A 22,684-nucleotide genomic window follows, 5' to 3' on the forward strand; every position below is an offset into this window, starting at 1 on the left:
GCTGATGTGCTGCTGGTGTGGGCTTGAAGGTGAAGGTGAAGAAGATGGGAAGCACAGAAGGGCTCCAGCTACAGAGGACGCACAGGCTGAGGGAGGCCTGGTGCAGGACACGCTGCATGTACATAGAGGGATGCTGAGGCCTGGGCAGCATAGGGCAGTGGGCGGAGCAGGGCAGGGGCAAGGAGAGGTATTTGGGAGGCGGGGTCAGTAACACTTGGGGATTGACTGATTGTGGTAGATAAGCTTTGGCCAGAAATTGAATGGCAGATGGTGTTGGTGCAATGGTGTGATTGTTGAGAAGGCCAGCCGTGGAGGAGAATATTTAGGGATGAAGACAGCAAGTTCAATGTCCAACAGATGGGGTTTGAAGCCCTTGTGAGACACCCAAGCTAGAGTGTCCAGAAGACAGCAGGATTCCCAGCTCTGGACTCGGGCGAAGGGAGGTCTACACTGAGGCTATAGATGTAAGGCCATAGGAGTGGAAGAGATTGTGCCAGGAACGTGTGAGGTGAGAGTAAGAGCAGAATCCCAGGGCATCATGGGACACCCTGGCCGAGTGCAAGCGCTGGGGATGGACATGGAATCAGACACGGTCCCTGTCCTGGAGAAACTCCGTCCAACTCGTAAGAGAGGCACGTCAATAGACCATCTCAATATAATATGGTAAGTGATAAAACGGATGCATGTTTGTTTAGCTCCAGGGATCTGGTCAAAAACAATTTAGCAGAAAGCACTTTGGCTCACTGCCCGTGGGGTAATGGATAGTGAGCATGCTTTTCCCTGCACAGCATCTATTCCCTCTTCTGGTAAGAGCCCCTCGGTTTCTCTTTAGGGAGCCACTTCTCCACTCTCTCAGCTTGAGTGTTTGAGGGAGCTGGCTCCTTCCAGCCTCCCTTCCACTCTGAGGTTAGCACAGGACCCAGCCTCAGACACTCCCTTTGGACCCAGCAAGCAGTTCAGGAACAGGTGTGTGACCCAAGGGCACCCGCTGAGACTCACGGCCAGGACTATGTCTGGAGAAGCACTTTCCTGGCTAGGACAGCTGGGTGAGGATCATGTAAGCGCAAGCAGGGAGGGGGGAAACCACGGAAAACAGACAGACAGACGGAAAACAGACAGACAGAGTGGACAGACAGCATTTGAGCTCTGTGAAGTGAGCTCTACCTGGGGACCCTGGCTTTCATTAGGTAGCAAAGCTCCTCACCCACTGTGACCAACTTTTTAGAGGGCCAATCTGAGACATAGCCATACCAGACACACACACACACAAATAATATCATATGTAATATATAACTATTTTATGACTTTAACATAAAAATATGAAAATAGGTACTTATTTGAAATTATATGCTATTCTCTATTATTTAATTTTCTGGTCATAAATTCTGTTTATTTAAACCAAACAACAATAGGACTAGTTAAAAGAGGCAATTGTACTAATGGATAATAGGATAGGACCAATTAAACAAGTAATATGTGTGAGAAAAGCATAACAATATTTTTATAACATCTCTTTTTTGTCTTCTGATATAATTTTATAAATTTATTTTAACTCTATAAATTTATTTTTAATTATAGTTGACATATTATATTATATGTTTCAGATGTACTACACAGTGATTTAACATGTTTTAACTCTTTCAAATTCTTTATTGGATATTTAAATTCTATGGACTATATTATTTTGTATTCTTAAAGATACATAAATGTGAGACTGTTTAAAAGGAGAACATAAATGTAATAGGACAAATTAAACAGCTATTATCCATATTTTATTTTTAAAAAAGAGCAATGCCCGGTTTCCTTCTGTCCCGTGACATGGTAGGATAATTGGACTCTTTCTGTTTTCTATTCCAATAATACTCTCTGAACTGCCTGCAGCCTTTACTTAGCACAGCCTTCTTTCCTTTCATGCAGCGGTGAAACTGCAGAGGACTAAACATGAAATTCACTTTGATCTATAGCTCTGCTCTTATCAAGCCCACATTATGAGATCTGACAATTAAGTTTGCGAATTTGTTGCAACGATGTTGCTAACCTTTTTTGATATCAGAGGGATTATTCATTATGGATTTGTACCAACTGGACAAACAGTTAACCAAGTTTACTATTTGGAAGGGCTGAAAATGCTGCATGAAAAAGTTGGACGACCTGAACTTTTTGCTAAGAATTCATAGCTCTTGCATCACCACAATGCACCAGCTCACACGGCACGGTCTGTGAGGGAGTTTTTAGCCAGTAAACAAATAACTGTATTGGAACACTCTCCCTACTCACCTGATCTGGCCCCCAATGATTTCTTTCTTTACCCGAAGATAAAGGAAATATTGAAAGAAAGACATTTTGACGACATTCAGGACATCAAGGGTAATATAATCACTCTGATGGCCATTCCAGAAAAAGAGTTCCAAAACTGCTTTGAAGAGTGGACTAGATGCTGGCATCGGTGCATAGTTTCCCAAGGGGAGTACTTCAAAGGTGACCATAGTGATATTCAGCAATGAGGTGTGTAGCACTTTTTATAGGATGAGTTCACAAACTTAATTGTCTGACCTCATATGTAGATTGATATGTCTATCTATGTATCTATCTATTATCTATCTATCTACCTATCATCTCTCCTATCGGTTTAATTTCTCTGGAGAACTCAGACTAATACAGATTTCAAATAAGGTACAGTTTTAGTAAAGAAATTAAGAAAGTCTTATTTGACTTGCTATCTTTTTTTTTTTTTTTCAGTTCTGAGGCCGTCTTATTTCCAAAATATGAATCTGGGGTTTTTTGTTTTTGTTTTGGGGTGTTTTGGGCTGGTTTTTGTTTTTCAGCAGTTTTTGTTGTGTGAGTATTTGTCACAACCTACACGTGACGTTGAACAACTCAGATGCAGTCAGTTCACCCTTTTCTAGGCTCTTTATGGCATCTCTAAAGATCATCAAATAGGCTTGGAGAAACAGCATATAAATTCCTGTTTTATTATAATCTCTTTCTCCAGTCTCATCTTTAATGTACTTCCAAATTAGAGAAGGGCATTCATTTTATCTCGCGCTTTAAAAATATGAATTTACAGCAAGTCAACATTTTCTATCTCTGTCACAGACAGCAACTCAGGTAGCCATCTTGTAGGCATGCGGCAAAGGAGGCTCTCCTTCCATTTATAGAAAGTCAATCTCATTAAGTGCATCTGCACATTTTGAGGAAACTGAAAAGTGACTAAAAACATTCATTATGAAAGCCTCAGTATCACAGATAAGTAAACCGAGCTCCTTTCTGCAGTGTTGTGCACAGGATCTGCAGTTCGTTTAGCAGATAAGATCTTTTCTATTTCTTGGTAAGAAGTTTACAGACTAAGTGGAATTTGCTAAAATCTGCCTTTGCCCTGCCTGCTAAATGTGCACTATTGATGAGCCAGATTAGCTTTATTTGGAAAAGATATTAACAACCTTGTGTTTAGTGTTTTCTGTGGATTTGTTAAAATCTTCAGAGAAACCAAGATGACCATTTGAAACTTCAGTTTTCAAATCAAAGTACCTAAGAGCTAGGGGGAACATCTTTTTGTTGCCATAATTTAGATTTAATATACAGTGAAGAGCATGATCGTCGGTAAGATACGACAAAATCTGCCCTCCACTGTCAGAAGCCAAGCATGCGTTACCAAACTTCCTCCTTTGTTCTCCAATGGACATTTTAGTTAATCAAATGTGAATCAAACAATGTAACTTCTCTCAGTTTCATAGAACAATCAAGGAAACAATATAACATGTGGTATGCCCAGGGTAATTCAGCAATCACTGTTTTTGACTGAGGATTGGTGTCTGTTGAGCTGATGAAAAACTTTTGATTGATTTAGGAGTCCTTGCCTGTCTCATCCTGAATTTGTGAGATTCCATATATGTGAGTCTCCATATATGCTTCAGAACTCTCTCTTCAACATGCCCAAGCCCAGATTCTTTTCTGCGTATTGTGCAGTCCTTTGTTTTGGTTATTTACCTTCCCAATCCAGTGGTATAAATCCTTCCATCTGTCATTAAAATAACAGTCATTTTGCCCTTTTTCCCTGGTGGTGTCATTGGTATTTTGTTATAGTCTAATCATCCTCATTTTCATTATCTGAACTCTTAGATAACATGCTCACAATGTTCACCTTAAAAATTAGACTAGCACTATGTCAATCCAGAGGCCAAATCAAAGGCGGTCTCTTAAAGCTCAAATCACAATCTCTGAAGTTGTACACTTAAGTGCTGTCACTCAGAGGGATGCAGTAATGATGCTGATCCATTAATGTCAACCGCATGTCACCGCTGACAGCATCAGTGGTCCTGTACATGTTTGGTTAGATTTACACCTACGTATTTCTCTTTTCTTTTTTGTTAGCAAGTGTAAACGGTATTGTATTTTTAATTTCAGTTTTCTCATGTTCATTGTTCGTATATAGTACAGTTGTTTTTAAACATTTTTTCAATTACAGTTGACAAACAATATTATATTAGTTTCAGGTGTACAACATAGTGATTAGACATTTTTATAACTTATGAAGTGATCACCCCAATAAGTCTAGCACCCATCTGACACCATACATAGTTATTATAATATTTTTGACTATATTCCCTATGCTGCACCTTACATCCCCATGACTGTTTTCATAATTGGCAATTTGTATGTCTTAATCCCTTTCCCTTTTTCACCCATCTCCCTAACTCCTCTCCCATCTGGCAACCATCAAAATGTTCTCTGTATCTATGAGTTTGTTTCTGTTTTGTTTGTTCATTTACTTTGTTGTTTAGATTCCACAAACACATGAAATCATATGGTATTTGTCTTTCTCTGTCTGACTTACTTCACTTAGCTTAATACCCTCTAGGTCCATCCATGTTGTCATAAATGGCAAGATTTAATTCTTTTTTATGGATAAATAATATTTCATGGTATATATGTACCTCTTCTTTATCCAGTCACCTATTGATGGACACTTAGGTTGCTTCTTGGTTTTCATATGTTGATTTTATATCCTGTGACCTTGCTGAACTCATTTACTAGTTCTAGTAGGTTTTTTTGTGGATTACTTGAGATTTTCTTTGTAGAACATGTGTCATCTGAAAATGAGAAGTTTTATTTCTTCCTTTCTGATCTGTATTTATTTTTAATTCTTTTTCTTGCCTTACTGAGCTTGCTAGAACTTCCAGCATTATGTTGAGAAACAGTGATGAAGTGAACATCCTGGCTTTGTTCCTGGTCTTAGGGATAAGGCATTCAGTCTTTCACCATTAAGTATAATGTTAACCATAGAGCATTTGTAGATGTTCTTTATCAAGTTGAAGAAATTTCTCTACTAGTTTCCTGAGAATTTTTATCATGAATGGGTGTTAATTTTTGTCAAATGCTTTTTTTTGCATCAATTGATATGACCACGTGATTTTTTCCTTTAGCCTATTAATATGGTGGATTACATTGATTGATTTTCAAATATTAAATCCACCTTTCATCTCTGGAATAAATACCACCTGGTCATTGTGTATAATTTTTTACATATAATTTTGAATTGTATTCACTAATATTTTGATAAAGATTTTTGTATCTATATTCATTAGGGTTGGATGTATAGTGGGTAATTACTCTTTTAATTTTCTAGTTTATCCTGTCACTGTTTATAAGAAAATATACTCCACCACTCCCTTTTGCTTAGATGACTGGTAACATACCATACACATTTCTCACCATCTTGACTTTTTTACTTAATAGCATATCTTGGAGAGAGTGCTTCAAAAACAAGTTAAGAATGACATCATGGCAAATGGTACAGTTAGATGTTTCAAGAATCAGCCTTTCCACAGAAGAAACCCTTAAGCTAGCCAATGACAGATTAAACTTTTTGGGGACTCTGAAATCCATTTAAAAATTTACAGCTACCAGAGAGGTGCCAAATGAAGAAAGGAGCTGCTAAATTTTGGCACTTAAGATCAGGCCACTGATTGATCACTGAGTTCTTAGAGCAGGAGCTTCAGTGATCACACATGACAAGGAATATAGTCTCTGCAAAAATAGTTTGGAAGGCCGACCCGGTGGCTCAGGTGGTTAGAGCTCCATGCTCCTAACTCCGAAGGCTGCCAGTTCGATTCCCACATGGGCCAGTAGGCTCTCAACCAGAAGGTTGCCAGTTCAATTCCTTGACTCCCGCAAGGGATGGTGGGCAGCGCCCCCTGCAACTAAGATTGAACAGGGCACCTTGAGCTGAGCTGCCTCCTGGATGGCTCAGTTGGTTGGAGCGCATCCTCTCAACCACAAGCTTGCCAGTTCAATTCCTCGACTCCAGCAAGGGATGGTAGGCTCTGCCCCTTATAACTAGCAACAGCAACTGAACCTGGAGCTGAGCTGCGCCCTCCACAACTAAGACTGAAAGGAAAACAACTTGAAGCTGAACAGCACCCTCCACAACTAAGATTGAAAGGACAACGACTGGACTTGGAAAAAAGTCCTCAAAGTACACACTGTTCCCCAATAAAGTCCTGTTCCCCTTCCCCAATAAAATCTTTATAAAACAAAACAAAAAAAATAGTTTGGAAAAGTCACTAAACAAATGGATGGCTACATCTCTGGTGAGGAAGGAAAATATGATTTGCAGAGTTAATACATTATAAAATTCAAAATGTCTACTTTTCAAAAAAATTACACAGCATATGAAGAAACAGAAAATCTGGCCCATTCATATGGAATAAAAATGACAGAAACCACCTCTAAGGATGCACAGACATTACACTTACTAGACAAAGACTTTAAATCAACTGTTTTAAAAATATGCCCAAAGATCTAAAGAAAAGCATGGACAAAGAATTAAAGGAAACCAAGAGAATGGTGTCTGAACAAATAGACACTATTAATAAAAAATTAGAAATTATAAAACGGAACCAAATAGAGATTCTGGACCTGAAAACTACAATACCTGAAATGAAAAATTGACTAGAGGGGTTCAGTGATATATTTGAACAAGTAGAAGAGCCAGTGAATGAAAGAAAGTTAATTGAAATTATCCAGCCTGAAGGATAGAAAGAAAAAAATAAAGAAAAATGAACAGAGCTTAAAAGACCTGTGGGACACTATCAAGTATACCAATATATGCATTATGGAAGTCCCAGGGAAACAGAAAGAATATTTGAAGAAGCAATGGCCAAATATGTCCCAAATTTGATGAAATACATGAATCTACACATCCTAGAAGCTTAAAGAACTCCAAATAAGAGAAACTTGAAAAGATCTACACTGAGATATAGTCTAATAAAAAAGAAAAAGTCAGACTGTGTCACTCCTCTGCTCAAATTTTTGCAATAGCCCCTTATCTCACTTGGAGTAAAATTCCAAGTCTTTATAATATCCTGTGAGGCCCTACATAGTCCCCCTATCCTTGCCATATCACCTCTCTGACTTCATCTTCTGGCACTCTCCCTCACTCTTTCTCCAGCCACACTGGCCTCCTTGCTGTTCTTAGAACCCATTAGTAATTCAAATCCATTAGTAATTCAAAATCAATTACTAATAAAAGTGTGTTGAAATCTTCAACTATAATAGTGGGTTTGTCTATTTCTCCTTATAATTCAATTACTTTTCGCTTCACGTATTTTGACAATCTTGTTAGGTGCATATACATCAACAATTGTTATGTCTTCTTGGAGAATTAACTCCTTTATCATTATAAAGCCCCTTTTTATCCCTAGTATTTTTTTCCTTGTTCTGAAGTCTACATTGTCTGAAATTAATATAGTTACTCCAGCTTCCTTTTGATTAGTGTTGGCATGATATATCTTTCTCCATTCCTTTATGTTTAATCTATTGTATTGTGGGGACAGAGTCCCAGAAAGCAGTTTCCAGGCTCTCAGCCTCGCGTGGGGAGGTGCTTGGTGAATGACCATCGACTGTGATTGGTTGGTCTTCAGTTGTAACCAGTTAGTCAATTGGCTACTGATGTAACTACCTGGACTGTGCTGATTGTTTGGCAGTTGGCAGGCAGAAAAAGTGAATGGCGGACTGCTGACCATGTGGATCCTGCTTCCTGTGTCTCCAACCCAGGAGCCAGGGAGAATATAGTGGTATTTCCTATCTATGGCTCCATGGATGTTCTTTTTTGGCCTCACATGTCCTGCGTGCTTATGTGGGGAGCAGGACCAGAGACCCTAAATGACACCTTACATGACATGTATCTTTATATTTAAAGTGGGTTTCATGTAAACAACATATAGTTGGGTTTTGTTTTGTCATGTTTTGTACCCACTCTGTCAGTCACTGTTGTTTAACTGGTATATTCATACCATTCACATTTAACTGATTATTGATATACCTTAATTAAGATCTACCATATTTGTGGCTCCTTTCTATTTATTGCATTTGTTCTTGGTTTCTTTTTCTTTTTTCAATCTTCCCTTCTTTTTCTACCTTCTCTGGCTTTAGTTGAACATTTTATATTATTCTATTTTTTCTTCTCTCTTAGCATACCAAGTATACTTCTTTAAAAAATGTTTTAGTGGTTGCCCTAGAGTCTGTGAGATACATTTAAACTGATCCAAAGTCATTTCCAAATAACATTATTCTGCTTTAGGGTTAGTACAGGTATTCTATAACAGAATATTCCTTATTCTTCTCTCCTGTTCCTTGTAACTTTGCTGTAATTAATTTCACTTATCCATGAACAATAATCACTCAATACACTGTTGCTATTATTCTATGAACAACTTTGTATTACATCAATTAAGAATAAGAAACAAAATATTTTATTTTACCTTTATTTATTCCTTCTCTGATGTTCTTTTTTTGCTTATACAGAGCCTATGTTGTTTTCCTTCTCCGGTTCAAGCCGTTGTCTCTCAGTCTAGTTGTGTAGGACACAGGTCCCTCGCCCATGCTGGTATTATGAACCTTGCGTTCCCCCAGGCTGAGGCAGTTGGTCGCCAGTTGTCGGACCACCACTCACAGCAGCTCATGGCAGCTCATGATGGCTGCCACTGCTGGTGGCGGCACAAGGTAGCCAGGGGCAGCACTCAGCACTTCTGCAGCAGCTCACAGCTTACGGCAGTTTACGCCAACTTCCGGCTGCTCAGCTCCAGGGAGAGCTGTTGTTCACAATCTTAGCTGTAGAGGGCGCAGCTCACTGGCCCATGTGGGAATCGAACCTGCGATCTTGGCGTTAGGAGCAAGGTGCTCCAACTACCTGAGCCACTGGGCGGGCCCTTTCCTTCTCTTTTAAGACCTTTCTTCCAAGGCAGGTCTACTGGCAACAAAATTCCCTCAGTTTTTGTCTGAGAAAGTATTTATTTATGTCCACTTTTGAAGGATAATTTCACAGGATACAGAATTCTATGTTAGTTTTTAGTATTTTTATCTTTCAACGCTTTATAAAGATTTCACTCCATTTTGTTCTTCTTTGCATGGTTTCTGAGAAGTCCGATTAATTCTTATATTTGTTCCTCTATAAAAAACTGGCTTTTTCCCCCCGGCTTCATTTAAGATTTTTCTCTTTTTCTTTGTTTTTCTGCATTTTGAATAAATTCCAACCTCCAGTTGTCTGACCCCAAGAGCGCCCCCTGCGTGATCTCTTTGCTGCCTGCCTCTGATCACATGGGGACCTCCAGCCTGGAATTCTCCTCCACTCCTTGCCAATCACTCCACTCTTCCCTTCCTTCCTTGTTTGACTTAGACTCTCCTAGAAACTACTGAGTAACTTTGCTAACGTCTTTGCTAACTTTTGCCCCTCCTTTGCTCGCCAAGCAAACCTCCACCCTCATCAACCCAACGATCTGCCCACAGCTGACCTCTGAGCCCACCTGAAGTGCAGTCCACCACCTGGGATGGGCCCCACCATGCCTCCTGGGGTCACTACAACCTCAGGGTCTCCCACCACAGAGAGGGCTGGCACCCCCCAGAAATTCTTCCATGTCTCCTAGTCTGTCCTCGTCCCAGTCCCCATGGCATAGCTACGCTTTAGACTTGCTCACCTTTCCCCATTCTCCTTAAACCTCTGGTCCCACCACCTCCCTTCTCCGTAGCTATTAACTTCACCCTTGCTTTGCATACATATTCATATAGGAACCCCCTAATATCTTGAACAAATATTTACTCTGAAATGTTTCAAACATCTAGAAAAGTATAGAGGAAGTCATAGCAAACACCCAGGTATCCAGTACCCAACTCTGTCAAGTTACCTTCTGACTCCAAACCTGCAAGCAGACCTGTCCACCCCATAGAGGTTAAGAGTCAGACTGTCTGGGCTCAGATCTCAAATCCACCATGTTTATTCATCTTCTCTATGCCTCAGTTTCCCCCATGCCAAAAGGCAGAAATGAGGGTGCCCACCCCACAGGCTGGTGGCAGGAGTGAATGAACTCATATGTGTAGAATGTTTCGAGCAGTGCCTGGCACATAGTGAGTGCTCAGTGAAAGCCAGCTCTTATCATTTCATCCTCCCTCCTGACTCAGACTCAACGGAAGAGAAAATCTGCTGTAAGGCCAACCCCTTGGGCAGGGTTCCCCTCCCACCTACTCAGGGATGGCACTCTTGATTAACCCCCTCTCCTGGCTGCTGTAATTGACATCTAAACAGGCTCTCACACACCCTTCCTAATATACCAAATTTAACTGACATTAAAACACACTCACACACACCTCTCCCAATATGCCAAATACCCTCCAGCTACCACCCTCTCTGGTCCCTCCTGCCTTTCACAGCCAAACTTCACAACAAAGTTGCCTACACTTGTTCTCTCCATTTCCTCCTGTCCCACTCGCCTTTCAGCCAGCTGTCAACAGCCTTCCAGCTGCCCCTCCACCAAACCCCCTCTTCCCGATATCACCAGTGCCTCCTTGAGAGGTCATCCAGTGGGCATATCTCAGTCTTCATCCTGGCCAGACCACACATCCACAAGAGGATTTGACCTTTCTGACCACTCCCACCTCCTTGAAACATTCTCCCAGCACCCCCTCCAACAGGGCCACACTTCTCTGCATGGCCTCACACCTCTCTGGCCACTCTTTCACAGGTGCTGCCCTGGGATCTTCCTTGGCCCTCTGTTATCTCCTTCACTTCTTGAACCATCTCATCCATGCCTGTGGCTTCACACACCCTCAGATGTGAATGAACCCCAAGTTACATCTCCAATCCCAGCTTCTTTACTGATTTTTCCGGTCCATGTAGCCAACTGTCTGCTGGACAGCTCCTCTTCAATATCTCAAACACACTCAAACTCAACATGATCAAAATTGAGCCATAGCACAACCACTTTGAAGAACTACTTGGCAGTATCTTCTAAAGCTGAATACACACACACTCCATGGCCCACGATTGCACTCTTAGGTACCCAACAGCAGTGTGTACATATGTGCATCAAAATACATGTACAGGAATTCTCATGGCAGCACTATTCGTGATAGCCTCAAACTGGAAACCATCCAAATGCCCATCAACAGTAGAACAGATAAATAAGTAGTGGTATATTCATATGATAGAATACCACATAGGGTACTGAAAATGAATGATCTACAAATGTATCCAACAATATGGATAAATCTCACAAACATAATGTTGAGCCAAAGAAGCCAGACATGAAAGAGCACATACTGTACACTTCCATTTATATGAAAGTCAAAAATATGCAACACTGACCTATGGTTCTAGGAGTTAAGACAGTGTTTACCCTTGGAGAGTGGTAACTGAAGGGAGCACGAGGGGGTTTCTGAGTGCTGGTACTTTCCCAACCCGGTACTTACCCTGGGTGCTAGTTACACAGCTGTGTTTGGCATGTGCAAATTCATTGATTATGATGTCTGCACTTTTCTGCATGTATGTTATATTCCAATGAAAAGTTAAAAAACAAAACATAGCAGGACACATCCTCTTCGCCATCAAGCACCCCCTCTCCCTGGTGTTCTCTCTCTCAGAGAAGATCACAACTTTCTACTCAGTTGCCTAAGTCAGAAGTTAGGGGCTATTCCCCACTGTTCCCCTGTCCTTATTACTAACATCCAAGTGCTATTGCTAGACCTCCGACTAGCTCTCAAATCCACCCACTTCTCTCCACCCTCACCGCCTCTGCCTTAACCCAGACCCAGCTCCCCTCTTGCTTGGCCTTCTGCAGTAGACTCCCAACCTCCAATCTTATCTGCTCTGAATCATCCCCACACAGCAGCCAGAGGGACCCTTCTGGAATGAAAATCCAGTCATGTCTCTCCTCTAGTGAAACTCTTTCAGTGGTTTTCCACACCCTCTAGATAAAACCCATTCTCCTGCTCATGGGTTCCCGGTCCACACCAGCTTTACCTCTGGCCACCCCTCCCGATGCTATGCCCCTGCACAGGCTTTTTCTGTGACTGGGAACCCTCTCCTTCCCCTCATCCCTGCTTTCCCTGGCAAGTCCCACACATCCTTCAGGTCTCAGCTCAGATAGCCTCCTGCCTCTATGAAGAGTTCAGGGGCCCCTCAGGCTGTCTCAGCAGTGTGTGCTACACCCATCCCAGCACATATCCCATGGTGGTGAAACTGGCTGCTTCTGTGTCTACTTCCACCACTGGACCTTGAGCTCCACAAAGGGGGACATTGTATCTGTCTTGGTCTTCACTCCATCCTCAGCACCTAGCATAGTAGAGGCTCAGAAAAGATTTGTTGGATGAATGAAGGACTCCAGAAGGAAGTCCAGGCTGCAAAGTGCTGGAGGCCTAGGGTGTATCTCCAAGGGAGTTGGCAAGAAAGTCGAGAGGAGTTCCCCCTTGAGAGACAAGAGTCCTAGAATTTAGACTCATAGGACATCAGCGCTTGAAGGGACCTCAGAAGACAGTTAATAATCCACTGGCCGATTTACAAATTGGAAGCCTAAGTGAAGGAGACACTGGCTGGACGAAGTGGGTAGGAGGAGGGAGAAGCGGCAGCTGCAGAGTAAAGCAAGGTGATGATGAAAAGTGAATATTTAGTGCTGATAGGGCTCCTAAAATAAGTAAAGATAATATTCCTTCTGGGTATGATGGTGGGGCCTCTCCCAGATCTCCCCAGAGGAATTCGACTCTGGCTTCCTTACATTAAACCACTAGATGGCACCATATCCCCAATCAACAGAGAGAGCAAGGGCTGGTCCGCTCACCCTAGGTGTCATCCTTCTTCCGGAGTTCCTCCCTTCAGACCTGGCACTCTGTGAAGCTAGTTGCTGTGGCCCTGCTCAGGTGGCATGATACTGGGGCTCCAGGAAGCAGCTTGCTTCCACAGGGTACTTTTTCTCATACCAGAGAGAGGGTAGGTAATGGATTATGACGTGGGCATTGACCGGCACTACTCTTTCACCTTCCTGCCAGCCCCCTAGAGGCCTTTGACAGACTGCCCTGCATCACCCCTCCACCAGGACTGGTCAGGCTGACACTTGCTCATCTTGTTGTCCCAGATAAGGTGCAGTGGGTGACACTGGTCCCACTGTATCCTTCAACAACCTTGACACCCTGAGCCGGCAGGTGCCCCCCCAGTGGCTCCCCTTCTGCTGGCCTGATGGGTCTCTTGCAAGTCACCATGGCTTCATCTGGGAAGCTGCCCTTGCTCATACCCTAGAGTGGGGCAGCTCGATGGCAGTGCCAGCTCCATGCTTCCCCTTCTCCTAACCCTACAAGTGTACTCACTTGAGATGATTCAGCCCCTCTCCAGTACTACTGTGTTTCCCCGAAAATAAGACCTAGCCGGACAATCAGCTCTAATGCGTCTTTTGGAGCAAAAATTACGACCCAGTATCATATTATATTATATTATACCCGGTCATATAGTAAAATAAGACCTGGTCTTAATTAATTTTTGCTCCAAAAGATGCATTAGAGCTGATTGTCCAGCTAGGTCTTATTTTCAGGGAAACACAGTAGATAGTCTCACTTGTTCAGTCAACAAACACCTACTAGCACTGAGATTATGTGTGCCAGGACCTGCCCTAGGTATCTGGAAGGTGGCAGTAAACTAGACAGATAGTCCCTGGTCTCTTGGAACACGCAGTGCAATCGGGGACAAGATGTTAACCTCACATTACCAAACAATTGTTTAACTGCTCACTTAAGTTCCTAATACTGCAGTTTTAGTCCATTTCTAGAACTCTTAGACTTTCCGAGCAGAATGGAGCATAGAAATTATTCTAATGTAACCACGACTCTTTCATGATTCCTGGACTCCCTGTTCAATGGTCATTCACTTTATTCAGGAGCCAATAGTAGGGGTGGAATTGAGGAGGGAGAAGGAATGAGGCTTCTGTTAGGACCTCATGAGGAAGGTAGACTTCCTGCCCTTTCTGAATCATCTGGCCCTTTTTGGTGTAGGTGAATGAATGAATGAATGAATGAATGAATGAATGCTGGAGAAGGGGCTTGTCCCACGCTGCCCTTTCTTTGTGTGGAGCTGGGGCTACAAAGCAGCCAGGCCGGCCTTCCCCGCTCCCATCCTGGGAAGGAAGCCAGCTTGCCCAGTGCCCTTCCTGCACCCGATGCCGCGGGCTCTCCTGGCGCCCTCTTGGCAACAGAACAGAGGACATCCAGAGCGGGTGGCAACTCGCCCCGCCACGGGCTCGGAGCGGCGGGCGATATGCGCTGGGGGGACGCGGAGATAGACAGACAGATAGCGCTCCCCTCGCCCGGCCCCCGCCCCCACCTTTCCCACGCCTGGGCCTCCCGGGAGCCGCTCAGACCTGGCGGTCTCGTCTGCCCTTCGACCCACGGGCTGTGGCCCTCAGTCTCCGCCAAATGCAGCTCTCAATGCCCTTGAAATCCCTGGCAGCCTGCCCTGTGAGACTGACTCTGGAAAGGGTCGCAGAGTCCCCTGCACACTTTGCCTAAAAGAGACTGCAAGGGAGACCCCTCCCCGGGGCTTGGAGAAACCTGGGGCGGCTGCAGCTCCCAGGCGTGACCACAAGGTGGCGAGCTGGCACTGCGTGTCCTGGGATGCGTTCGCCCGCGGGGCAGAGGAAGAGGACAGAATTGAAGCGGCAGCCCTGTGAGAAGATTGTGTGCTGCTAGGAACTGAGATTTGGAGGAGCTCCTCCTCCCCCCAAAGAAAGGCGGGAGCATAATTGGGGGGTGGAATGGAGAAATGAGGTAGGCGTTGGGAACAACTTGGATGATCTAGAGGCCTGGCCTTATGGATCAAACAAGACTAAGAGCTGGGGGTCCCCAGGAAGGGGAACTACTTCTTTAGGGCCTTTGGGGGGGGGGGAGGGTTCAATGGAACATCATGGTTTCCAGCTACTGGGGATTGGGAAGGGACAGAATTTTATACACCTCTGCATACAACCACACATGCACACACAGACGTGCTCTCCTAGACCCTCCCCTCAGACTGCTTACACCTACACACCATTACACGTTCTCACACGCGCATTCCTACACTCGGATACACCTCAGTATACTGCAGAGCACACGAAATCTTCACATCTCACACCCCAAGTACTCCAGTCCCATACACCTGGTCTCTAAAAATCCCCACACTCCCCCAGTACTGTTCCAAATGCGCAGAATCTGCCCCCAAACTTACTGAAACACACAGCCAGCCTGTGCCTCATCCAGCTTCAGGCAGATCCCAGGTCTCCTGCTCCTGGGAAATCTCTGAAACTGCACATAGTTTCGGGGATAGTTTCTAATATCACTACAGACAGGCCGTGCACACCCACCCTTCCAATAAGCCCCCAAATCCACACACACTTGCGCCGGCTCCCAACAGGACCCTCCCTGGGCTGAATTAGGACTTTCCTAAGCCCAAGGCACATTTGGGTCCCTTCCTTCATTAAAAAGAATTTAATTGCATTTCATGACTGCCTTGTTGTAAAGACAATCTATGAATATCATATATTCGAACATTTTCTTCAACTTAAATTTTCTTTTTCCTTCTGATTTGAAAAGAAATTGAAACATTTTCATGGGCCCTGGATCCTTCTCACATTGGGCACATTTGTCCGCCTGTCATTTGCACAGCGCGCACGTGCACGCGCGAGCCTACACACACATCACCTTGGACCACCTCCCTCCAGAAATACCCAATAGACAAATTCCCCTCCTTCCCATCTCACCTGAGCCCACCTCCCACCCCCAGCCACGGAGACAGACAGACTGACAGATCCTGGGGTCTCTGCAGAGACATCTTCTCCCCACTCCTTCTTTCAGAGATCCTGGGGGTTTATCTGGGCTGGGGTAGAGAGCCACAGGAGGAGGAGCAGCGAGGTGTGTGTGTGTGTGTGTGTGTGTGTGTGTGTGTGTGTGTGTGTGTGTTTTGGTAACAACAAAGAATGGAGGAGAGAGAGGAGAGAGCGAGCCAGCGAACGAAAGAGCGAAAGAGCATGTTTTGCCTCGAAGGCAAGACTTGCAGCCAATCAGAACGCTGGAGCCTCCCTCCGCGACTCCTCTATTGAGTCTATAACCGGCTGGCCGGGCGGAGCTGGCAGCATTTGACTGTGGCTTGGGACGCGACGAGAGGCGCACAGCGACCGCCCAAAGGCCGGCGCTGCTCTAAGCGCCCCTCGGCCTCCCCTCCCGCGAGACGCTGCCGGACCCTGCCCGCGCCCTGCCAACACACACCCCCGCCCGGGCTCCTCCGCCTCCCCCGCGCTCCGGCCCGCTTCGGCGCTCCGCGGCCAAGGCCAGCCCTGGGGTGGCGCGGCGCCCGCCAGGATGAGTGGCTCCTTCGATCGGAAGCTCAGCAGCATCCTCACCGATATTTCCAGCTCGCTTAGCTGCCATGCGGGCTCCAAGGACTCGCCCACCCTGCCCGAGTCTTCCGTCACTGACCTGGGCTACTACAGCGCTCCCCAGCACGACTACTACTCGGGCCAGCCCTACGGCCAGACCGTGAACCCCTACACCTACCACCACCAGTTCAATCTGAACGGGCTTGCGGGCACAGGCGCCTACTCGCCCAAGTCGGAATATACTTACGGAACCTCCTACCGGCAGTACGGAGCGTACCGGGAGCAGCCGCTGCCTGCCCAGGACCCAGGTGAGGACCACGGGGTCGCGGGAGGATGGCAGGCACTGGAAGGTTCTCCAGAGAGAGAAAGGCGGGGAATTGAAGCAGAAATCTAGGGAAGCTTCGAGGGTAAGACATGTACTCTCGGGGGTGAGAGAAAGTGGGCTAGATGATCTCACAGGAAACAGACGGCCTTCCAGCCCCGAAACTGCGTGCGTCGCGGGAGCCTGGCTCGCAGTGCGCCGCGGTCTCGGATGAGGATGGGGAGAACTAGACGAGGAAGGAGAGGGCTGTGGATTGTTGGGGAGCTAAGCTAACCGAGGTGCTTTCGCGGGGAACCTCCGCAGGCGGTCCTCCTGCGGGCTGCAGAGGGCTTGGGGGTAGGCGTGGGGAGTGGAAGCTTCAGGGACCCTCTGGGTCTGGGCTGGGGAGAGGAGGCTTGGTGGGGGGACATAGAAAGAGACACCCCAGAATTACGGGAGAACAGAGGGGAGCAGCGACTGAGAAGTGGAGGAGCTGAATAAGAGAAAGATGGAAACAGAGCAAAAAAGAAATGTGGGGACAAAATGAGAGAAAAGACAGAAGAAAGGAACAGAGGAAAGGACGGGAAAGGGAAGGGAGGGAGGGAGGAAGGAGTCTGTACTATGCTTGCAACTTTTCCGAAAATCTAAAACTATTCTAGAATAAAAAGGTTTAAAAAAAAAAAAAAAAGGAAGGAAGGAAGAAGGGACGGGAAAGAGCGAAAGAAGCAACGGACAGCAGGGTCGGGGGAGAAGGGGCTGGCCAGCAGACGTGGGGCGAGGAGCCGCGAGCTGGGAGGCGAGCCGGGAAGGCGGCCTGAGCGAAGCCTCGGCTCCGGGGACCGCGCTCCAGGGCCGGGCGTGGAGCTGGGAGCGCCGTGTCGTGGGCGGCCACCACTGGCTCTGTCGCCGCCGCTCCCTCCCGGGGCGCCGGCGACGGAGCGCACAGCCGGGAAATCCCGGGGGAGTCAGTGGGCCAGAGGGTGGGGCGTCCCGCGGGGCCCCGGAGGACACCAGGGTCCCAGGCCAAGGCCGAGCCGCCCACCTACCCACCCACTCCCCGCCCGGTGCTTTGCCCGCAGTGTCGGTGAAGGAGGAGCCGGAAGCCGAGGTGCGCATGGTGAACGGAAAGCCCAAGAAGGTCCGAAAGCCGCGCACCATCTACTCCAGCTATCAGCTGGCCGCCCTGCAGCGCCGCTTCCAGAAAGCCCAGTACCTGGCGCTGCCCGAGCGCGCCGAGCTGGCCGCACAGCTGGGCCTCACGCAGACACAGGTCAGTTTGGGGCGATCGAGTGTGGCAGGGCCTCGGTGGGGCTGCGCGGGACCCCAGGGCTCCCCCGGCACTGCCGAGGCTGAATGGCCTTTTAAAATCCCTACCGACCCTTGAAACCCTTGCCTATGGGTGGAGGGGCCACTCAAATCTCAATTTCTGTCGCAAGTTTCTGCATTAGCACGTGTACAGGCGTGCATATTTGTGAACCTATGCAACTGTGTATGTCTGTCACCAGGAGACGCGTCCTCCTCCTACCCCAGAATCCCCAGCTCCCACAGTCTCCCGACAGTGCCAGTCACTCACTTCATAGGGGTCCACATTGTGTCTTCCACCCCACGCTAGGCATGTGTGAGCAGAGGGGTACATCCCTGTGGATAACATTGGCACACAGGCTAATGGGTCTGTGTACACGTGGGAATCCTCACAAAGGAGTTCAACCTTTCCAGGGTCATTGTGTTTACAGATGGAAGTGCACACTGGTGAGTGCAGGGCAAAAAACGTGTGCTTGCTTCAAAACACCACACTCCTGCTCAGCACCCCCTCCTATGCCTGCTGCCTTGGAGAGTCCCACCAAAGGGGGATAGGGACTCAGAGGTGGGAGCCCCACCCCTAGCCTCAGCCTGTCCCTAAAACCCCCAGCTGCCTGTCACTGCTCGGGGGAGGAGTGGCGGCAGCCTGGCTCCCTGCAGGTGTTGACAGGCGGGCCTGGGCTGCGGCTGCGTGGGGCCCGGTCCACCGGGAATCTGGGTCACCTGGTGAGGAGCTGATTCATTGTTTGTACCAGTCATGGGGTGGGGAGCGGCAGGGAGAGGGGGAGATACCCCAGGGGAAATTTGGGAACTCATGGCTCACCTGCTCCTGGGTCCCCAGTCACCCCCATTAGCCAGCCCCAGAGGACTCCTCCAGGCCTGAGTGTGTGAACGTGGGTGCTGACGTTTGTGGGTATTTATCTGGGTGTAGTATCTGTACGTGTGTGTCTTTATAGTCTGATGTCTGTGTGTGAAGTGGTGAGTGGGTATGTTCCTGCACATGGAGATGTGTTGTGTGGGTGTGTGTTTGTCTCTGTGTATCTGTGCGCCTTGCCTCTGTGTTTCTAATGTGAACAAAAGGCCACAAACTGCCCATCGCCCACCTGGGCTGCCTTTTATTGAGTGCTTACTATGTACCAGGCTGCTCTAAGTTTTTTATCTGTCTTAACTTATTTGAACCTCATACTAAGCTCATGAGGTAGGTGACAGTGCTGCGACCACCCCCAATTTGCAGTTGAGGAAGGGAAGAACCAGAGAGGTTAAGTAACTTGCCCAAGTCACATACTTGGTAAGGGGCAGAGTGGCGTTTGGATGCAGGCAGTTGAAAATTCCTCCCCACAGTTCTACCCCAGACCAGACAAAGATGCTGTCCTGGGCGTCAGGATGCCAGGGGTTTCCCTGGGTCCTGTTGTGTGACATTGGGGGGCTGGCCTTGCCTCCTCGAGGCTGGATTGCCTACAGGGTTTTTACTCAGCATTCTGAGATGCTAACTCCCCCTTTCTTCTTGGGCGCAGGTGAAAATCTGGTTCCAGAACCGCCGCTCCAAATTCAAGAAGCTCTACAAGAATGGGGAGGTGCCTCTGGAGCACAGTCCCAACAACAGCGATTCCATGGCCTGCAACTCACCACCGTCACCCGCCCTCTGGGACACCTCTTCCCACTCTACTCCGGCCCCTGCCCGCAATCAGCTGCCCCCGCCGCTCCCATACAGTGCCTCCCCCAGCTACCTGGACGACCCCACCAACTCCTGGTACCATGCACAGAACCTGAGTGGACCCCACTTACAGCAGCAGCCACCTCAGCCGGCCACCCTGCACCATGCCTCCCCTGGGCCCCCGCCCAACCCTGGGGCTGTGTACTGAGCACCCGCCTGAAACTCCCACAAAGGACCCCAGGACCTGGCAGAAGGTGCCTCCGTCCTAGCTGACACTCAGGAATCATCAAGGAGCACAGGGGAAAGGGAAGCCCTTTCCCCCCTTCCCTTGCCCCTTCCTCCAGGGACTCAAGAGCTCCAGATGACATTTGCATGGACCAACGATGTCCCCTGAACCTCTCTTCCCCTGCCTAGACATTGGGGTACTCCTCCAGATGTTGGGGCACTCCACTCCAGCTGGGACAGCTGTCCCCCTTCTGCTCCAGGAGCTTGGATTGGCTTTACATGGCTTATCACCTTCCAGCCTCTAAAACTTAGCATTGGTTTCCCAGACTGGAGATCTGGGGGCCTGGGGGCCTGTGAAGCGCTTGTGGATGCCAGGGTCTGCCAGGCCTGGTGCCTCCTAAGCCACCTGTGGCTCTTCGCTCCTCCAGCATCCCCTCTGCCAAAAAGGCGTTGGACATCGTGACTGGGACGCAGGGTGGGGACCTCAAGCAGCCCCGCCTCACACTTCTAGCCCTCATTTAAGATTTGAGGGTTAAACCAAAGAAAAGCCCCCAAGTGGGGGAATCGTTTAATATTTGTGGCTTTAGAGGGAAGAGCTCAAGGAGTCATTTCTCTCCTCTCCCTGCCTCTGGTCGGAGAGGAGGGGTGGGTCTCAGATATCTTTCCTAAGGACTCATTTCTTCTTCCATGTACAGGACTTTGCACAACTTTGGTTTTAAAAGCTGTTGAAAAATAGGAAAACAAAGGGCATTGTTAACAGATAGGACCAATCTCCCCTGCGTGGGCACCTCTGCTCTGCCCCGCCCCCACCCCACCTCTTCCTCTCCTCCAGTAAGTTGGCAGTTTTGGCGCCAAACCCCAAATCTCCAAGGAGACATACCAGGCAAGACAAACCCCAAAACACCCCCTTTCCGGTGGCCTTGGAAACAGATTGCACAGGCCTGAGATGGAGAATGTTGGGTGAGGTGCACAGGGAGAAAGGGGAGGGTTGTAGCTTGGTGCCTTTAGGGGTGAGGGGGTGGCTGTCTGGAGGGCTGGTGGCGCTGCCCCTCCCTGGCCCAGACATCCCCCAGAGCTAACTTTCCTCCACCCCTGATGTGGTCAAACATCGAAGAAAAGGCGAGGTAGAAGACTGTAGCTATATATATAGTCTGTATTTTTTTAAGAGCAACAGAAAGAAGCAACCTCCTCCCTATGTGGTTTCCTATTTATGTAGCCCTTTCCTCCTGGATGTACCTGCCTGTGTGTCGTGGTGAGCTGAGAGAAACAGAGATATGGGCTCTGGCTGGATTGGGGTTTGGTGGGAGGTTCAGGAGCGAGGTGAGTGTGCGGATGTCCAAGAGTCTCCCTGCTCCCAGGGGGACAGGAACAAAACCAGCTCCCATTCCCTCCCAGCCTTCTCATTTCTGCTTTCTTACTGGACCCATCTTTATATATAACGTTAATAAAAAAAAGAAGAAAATAACCACTGAGCTCTTTGAACTGGAGGCTGGAGGCAGATGGGGTTCTCAGGGGAGGTCCTGGGAGTTGGGGAAGGGGTTTGATGGGGAGGGAGCTCAGAGCCTCCAGCGGCTCCTGGGCTCTGCGCTCAAGGGTTGGGCTGGGCCTGGCCCTGGGTGGCAGGCGCTCCTGCCCCCATGGCTGCCCCTAACCTGGGTAGGTCTGGGTGGCTGGGAGGCTCCCAACTGTGGCCTCCCTGACTCCACTCTGCTTGGTGGCTTGGCGTTCCCTGCCAGCCAGCTGCCCTCCGCCACTGCTGTTGGGTCACCTCGGGGCTGCTCTTTGATCTTGGGCTCACACGCAGACATGCTTACACATGCGTGTACACCCCCTGCCTCCACGCCCAGGCACTCCCCAGCCCCTCACCCTCCTGTCTCTCCTTTCCAGCTTGGGGTGAGGGTGGGGCTTCAGACAGGGGAACCCCACTGATATAGCTGGCAGGGACCACAGGCCATTAGAATTCAGGGTGGACACAAAGAGATGAGGGGGTTCTGTGTTTACTTCCCAGGGAGGGCTCAGGCCCTGACTCAGCGCCCTGCTGCTGCCACCCTCCTCTTCTAGCTGCTGAACTCCAAGACTTTGAAGACAGAGCTGGAGGTGTAGAATGAATGGAGGGGTGTGCGAGCGACACGTCTTGGCGCAGCTGGGAGACAATGTAAATGCATGCACATGCTTGTGAAGTGGCCTCTCATACACACACGTACCAAGACAAACGATGACATCTCTGTCGTCACACATACAAGATTCCCCAACTGGAGGCAAACGTGTCATCTGCAGGCTCGTACATAGACACAAATATATACCTGAGATAGCTTGGTATCACACACATGTACGAAGCCAAAGCCATAACACTCCAAGACACAGAGGCCCCCTAATTCACAGATACACAAACACACATTGCTCAAGTCACCCCAGCATCATGCGCATGCGCGCGCGCACACACACACACACACACACACACACACACACACACACGAAGGCAGAGGCCTGTACTGGAAAAAGTCCTGGATGAAGAATCAGCAACACAACCCAGGAGCCAAAGTG

General features: G+C 47.8%; 1 protein-coding gene across 1 annotated transcript; it reads left to right on the top strand.

Annotated features, from left to right (window-relative positions):
• The first annotated feature begins 16,353 nt into the window (after nt 1-16,353).
• DLX3 (distal-less homeobox 3) lies at nt 16,354-21,574 on the top strand. Its single transcript, XM_019740577.2, has 3 exons — nt 16,354-16,969; nt 18,042-18,232; nt 19,776-21,574. Exons 1-3 carry the CDS (start codon nt 16,645-16,647, stop codon nt 20,121-20,123), a joined length of 864 nt encoding a protein of 287 aa, XP_019596136.1. The 5' UTR covers nt 16,354-16,644; the 3' UTR covers nt 20,124-21,574.
• The last annotated feature ends 1,110 nt before the right edge of the window (nt 21,575-22,684 follow it).

Source organism: Rhinolophus sinicus, linkage group LG15 (assembly GCF_036562045.2).
Source record: "Rhinolophus sinicus isolate RSC01 linkage group LG15, ASM3656204v1, whole genome shotgun sequence".
Lineage (NCBI taxonomy): Eukaryota > Metazoa > Chordata > Mammalia > Chiroptera > Rhinolophidae > Rhinolophus > Rhinolophus sinicus.